Genomic DNA, 5,041 nt, shown 5'->3' with positions numbered 1-5,041 from the left:
GGTTTTTGGAAAATATGTATTTGTGAAGAAAAGTTACATTTGATTACTATTATTGGTTAGCAGTCCAAGTACTAGCTTTTGTCCTCACTTTGCTCTATGGTAAACCTAAAGGGTTCTTCCCTCAGCAACATGAGCAAAAGTTTCGAAGCGTTTAAGGCACCCACGTGGCTTTGCATGTTTCTGCCTCAGATCTTATGTCTAGTCAGGGAACCTCTCACCCAGGCCTCCTGTCAGCTCATCTGAGTTGGCTCTGCTTTCCTAACATGTCAACTTTGGGTTCTTAAACCATTGATTTCCCTTGATTGGCTTGCTAATTCTAGACTGAAAGTGGCATCTAAATGTCCCAGGTTTGGGTGTATTGGGAATATCTCAAAATACAAAGGATTGTTTATTGGAGGAAAGATGGCAGGGTTCAATGGTTTGCTCAGGGCCTCATACTCCTGGAACATGTACCTGGGCTGAGATACCTAGAATTTGCCCAGTACTTTAATAGTACTTAACATGAAATTAATGGGAATTTACTGGAAAGGGGCTCACTGGCCTAAACAAAGGATAGGGGTTTCTTTGTGGTGACAATAAATTCAATGATAGTTAAAACCACAGAACTGGGGTGGGTTGGTTGGCGTCCACGGGGAAGGGGTAAAGAACCTTGGTGTTGGTGCCCTCAATAAAGATGGATGATTCAGAATAGGAGATTTGGGAGAGGGGGTGGGGGCCGCAACTTCACATTAGCTGAAACTTCCAGAATTTCATATTTAGTCAAGAGGCTATGGAATTAACTAGGGCATGTAGGTTAATTTCACACAGCGCCCTTTGCCCAGATGCTGTGATGCTGGTTGTGCTTGAGCCACCCAGGTTGGAGGCCCCGACCCTGTGTTAGCCATTCTATTCCAGAAGGACTCCTTGGGGATCCCGCCTCCCTTTAAGTCTGAGCTGCACTTTCAGTCTCCCGGCCTTTGTGGTTGGTAGTGCCCAGAGGGCATCCTCCACAGTCATCCTGGCCCACTAAGCTGCCATCTGGGCCTTCACCCAGCTCCAGGATGGTGGGTAGTTGGCCCTGCTTTGGAGAACGCTTCCGTAGACTGAGTAGGAAGGGCTGGGGCAATGAGAAGATGTCCACATTGTTGCCTAGATCGATCCAGGTAACATTGGGGAACTTTTCTGGGTCCTTGAGGGTATCTGTGAGGTCTCGCAGCAAGGCCCGGGTCAGCCGATTGCCATTAAGGGCCAGTGTAGTGAGGCGGGGCAGTGTGCTGAGTGCTGGCAGCAGCTGCAGAACCATATCATCCGTGAGGCCTGTGAAGCCCAGTTCTACACTGTCCACCTGTTCCCCGCAGCGCTGCAGGTAGCTGGTAACTCGCTCCAGGTCACGGGAGGTCAGTGGGATTCCAGAGAGGTCCACTGTGTTGTCTGGAGGGCTCCCAGCCAGGACAGACTTGAGACTGCAGGAGAAAGGGCAGGCAAAGTTGAAGTTTGGGGCAGTCAAGGCCACCACAGTTAGCTGTTAACCCTGTGACTCCAGGGATCTCTGCTTCCCTGGTACCACCCAGTACTTCACAGCCCCAGGGCAAGAAGGGAAAAACTCAAGCTCCTTTCTGGGTTTGCATTTTGTTTCTTAACCTCTCCACTTGAGCTATTCACTTCAAAAGTGGGGCTGAGTGAAATAATAGAGCATTTTGAAGTGGCTGAGCTGTTTTCTGAAGACCTGCCCAAGAGCTCAAATGAACCCTAGCGGCCCCAAACCTCCAGAAAACAATCGCTGCCACCCTCAATGGCTAATCTTCACAGATTTGTTCTGGGCTCCCCATGCAAGATACTAAATCCAGTGAAAAAGTGAGGTATTCAGGAACAGTGACTCAAAAGTGCCAGGCCTCATGGGGTCAGGACTGCCCATTTCCCTGCCCTCCCGGGATCCTGGCTCTCTGGCTCATGAACTGCCTTCAGCTGCTGTTTAAGTGCATTAATGGCCATGAGCCAGAGATTCACATAGGAATCTTACTAAGCAGCTTGCTGCAGGGATGGCTTCGGACCCCCAATTATTTAAATTTTTGTGATCCCAGGAGTGCACGGCTGTGTGATACACTCTTTTTTGGTTGTTGTTGAATCACTGTGAGACCCTTACATCTTATACTAATAATAAGCAATTGAGAATAAATTATCTAACATCTGCTTGTGGGGCAGACCTTCGAGTGGTGGTGGGAAACTTCAAAATACTGCAGGTGTCAGAGCCATAGTACAATGGGTAGGGCCCTTGCCTTGCATGTGGCCAACCCAGTTCAATCCTGGCATCCCATATGGTACCCCAAGTACTGCCAGGAGTAACCCCTGAGCATTGCTGGATGTGACCCAAAAAGAGAAAAAAAGACTGGTGGTAGGAAGGCATAGTGGTGGTAGGGTTGGCGTTTGAAATATTGAATGTGATCAATTATTGTGAACAACTTTACGAAAATAAAATTTAAAAAAAAAGAAAAAAGCTCAAACCTCCAGGACTCATCTGCCCACCTGAAAGGTTCCTTCCATTTGCAGGCCTCAGGGACTCAGCCTGCTGTAAACGGCTGACTCCTGAGGCTGAGCATTTCCCCAGAGCACTCCTGCCATTTGCCACTTTGTCCCCCAGCTCCTACTTTGAAGCCAGAGCTCACCATTTCCAGGAATCCCAGGAAGGAAGCAATAGCTGAGATGTTCACTACTTGCTCCAAGGGCATATGCTGATCTAGAGATCCATGGCATCACAGCTGGGTTTCCTCTTAGCAGGACAAGGTAAATCCTTGTGTCTGGGGTCTCCTGACCGCTGGAAGGCATTTCCAGGCAGTTCCCAGTGCTCAGCCTGCTGCCTAGCATCCAGTTCAGCATGAGTCAAGTTGGATGATAGTTCTGGGTTTGGAGCTCATGGGTTACTCCTGGTTTTGTGCTCAGGATCATCCCTGGCAGAACTAAGGGTATCACATTGTTCTGAGGATCAAACCTGAGTAAGTCACATGTAAGGCAGTTATCTCATACTATCTGTCCAGTCTTTGGCTGCTCTTGTAGGGTGTCAATATTAAACCTGAGAATCGAGTTCAGTGCCAACCATAACACCCCAACCTCAATCCTTTAAGTGTTCGTTAAATTCCAGCTGGTGAACACTTGCTCTGGTGAACAGCCCTGAATCCATTCTTGGAGAACGGATGACCTGGAGGGCATGTCTGGGGCAGTGACATCCAGCTGATGTGTGAAGGCAGGCAGGAGAAGAGGAGGGAAAGTTCAAGCAGAGAGGATGTGAGTCACAAGTCGTGGGGGCTAGAGTTGGGACTGAAGTCCATCACAGAGGGCCTGAGTTGGATTCCATTCAGTGTGACCAGAAGCCACCAAAGGACTAAGGCTCCTGGTGAAGAACGAGCTTAGTATGTGTGTGTGTGTGTTGTGGGGATGGACAGGCCCCTAGATTCTAGCAGAGCTTGATTTTCTGGCTTTTCAGCCTAATGGAATCAGCCTGCAAAAGTGTCCAAGCTTCCACGGTTCATCCTGTTTTCTTGGTTCCTATCATGTCGCCTCTTCCTCTGGCTGACTAAAGTGTCCAGGATCTCACTCCTCTCCTGGCCATGGGGGGCAAGAGGTTTAGAAGGGACAGAACAGCCAGAGCACCTCAGTGAGGGGACAGTCCAACCTAGCAGTGGCAGCGGATGCAACTGGTTTTCTAGAACTGCCCCATGGTTATTTGCAAGGAAGGCAGGGGTAGTCTCCAGAAGCCTCTTACAGTGCCACCTGTCTGAGGCCACAGGTTCTGTGTGTCATCTACTACCTTCCTCCCCCAATCTGAGGGTCATCAGATGCATGGACCAGGAACAGATCTGAGGACATCGGGGAGAACTAGAGGACTTGGTGGCAATGCCAAGACTCGAGTCACCAGGAAACTCATGTTCCTTGTGCCCTATGGCCCATATGAATGAGTCCATACTCCCCAGGTTTCACCCCACAGACCAGGGCCTAGCCAGCAGAAACTTGCAGACTCAAGCCCTCCTGGAATGCCCTGGTTGCTTTTCCTAATCTCTGGATTCTTCAACCAAACCTCCTCTGGGCATCCTTCCAAGAAAGCTTTAAAGTGTCCCCTCCTCCCTTCACCCTATTGCCCTGGAAGGGGCACTGTGCACAGTACCACCTAACCTGATAGGCTTGTTCTGGATGCCCTTGTAGAAGGAGTAGACTCACCTCAGGTGACTGAAACTTACCAGGCCTGTGGCTTCCTCTTAAGCCCCCGGTGCCGCCTCCACTGGGAGTGGGGGCTGAGGTGGTAAGTCAGCTGCCGGCACAGCTTCTCCATGGCCCCGAGCGCGTCGCCTTCCTGCAGAGCCACACAGTGGGCAGGACCCTGAGTTACTGGAGCAAGTGGGAGAGCCCAGGTTCCCACCTCCAGATTCCTGATACACAAAAGTACAGCACCCCCAGGCCAAGTATATCAAGGTAGTCCCTTTCACCATGAGCAGGGGTGCAGGCTGATCGGTAGATGATTTTAGTTTCTGTGTATCAGTTGCTAGCACTGAAAAAATACTGAGATTTAATAGTCCATATACCAGCGATCTGACAAGTGACTGAGCATCAGCTGACCTCTGAGCCAGGATCCACCTTGGTACCTGCTATTCACTCAATAAATATTTACCAGCATCCAGGGCCTTCTGCTCATTCACTTAAATATTTATTGAGCACCAACCTGATGTCAGGCACTTGTTCTAGAGGCTGGGGGGATATAGTCATAAATGTCAGGGACTGAACCCAAGGATGGGGAGAGAGCTAAGACCTGTGTTCTGCTGAGTCACATCCTGGCCCCAGTGAAATACTTATCATCTCTTTTACACAAGTCGAAGTAGGAAAATAAATGAATGAGTGACTTGAGCCTTTCCCAGTCCAATTTACTCATTTGTGTTGTCTATCTGGCATTTGAGTTTGAGATACGTGGAGGTGAAATTTTTAAGAAATTATTTTTAGGTACCAGAGTGATCGTAACGTGGGTGGGGCACTTGCCTTGCATGTGGCAGACTGGGATTCAATCCTTGGTAACCATATG

The 5,041-nt window shown here is 49.3% G+C and overlaps 1 protein-coding gene across 1 annotated transcript in view; it reads right to left on the bottom strand.

Moving 5' to 3' along the window:
- Nucleotides 1-32: 32 nt before the first annotated feature.
- Nucleotides 33-5,041, bottom strand: part of LRRC75A (leucine rich repeat containing 75A) — a 41,019-nt gene continuing 36,010 nt past the window's right edge. The window contains exons 3-4 of the mRNA XM_012934425.2: nt 4,209-4,321; nt 33-1,442 (exon numbers count right to left, since the gene is read on the bottom strand). Of these exons, the coding sequence (XP_012789879.2) occupies nt 923-1,442; nt 4,209-4,321 (633 nt within the window). The 3' untranslated portion in view covers nt 33-922. The remainder of the gene's footprint in view (nt 1,443-4,208; nt 4,322-5,041) is intronic.

Source organism: Sorex araneus, chromosome 5 (genome assembly GCF_027595985.1).
Source record: "Sorex araneus isolate mSorAra2 chromosome 5, mSorAra2.pri, whole genome shotgun sequence".
In the NCBI taxonomy this organism is placed as follows: Eukaryota; Metazoa; Chordata; class Mammalia; order Eulipotyphla; family Soricidae; genus Sorex; species Sorex araneus.
This window is presented reverse-complemented; position numbering and strand designations above follow the sequence as displayed.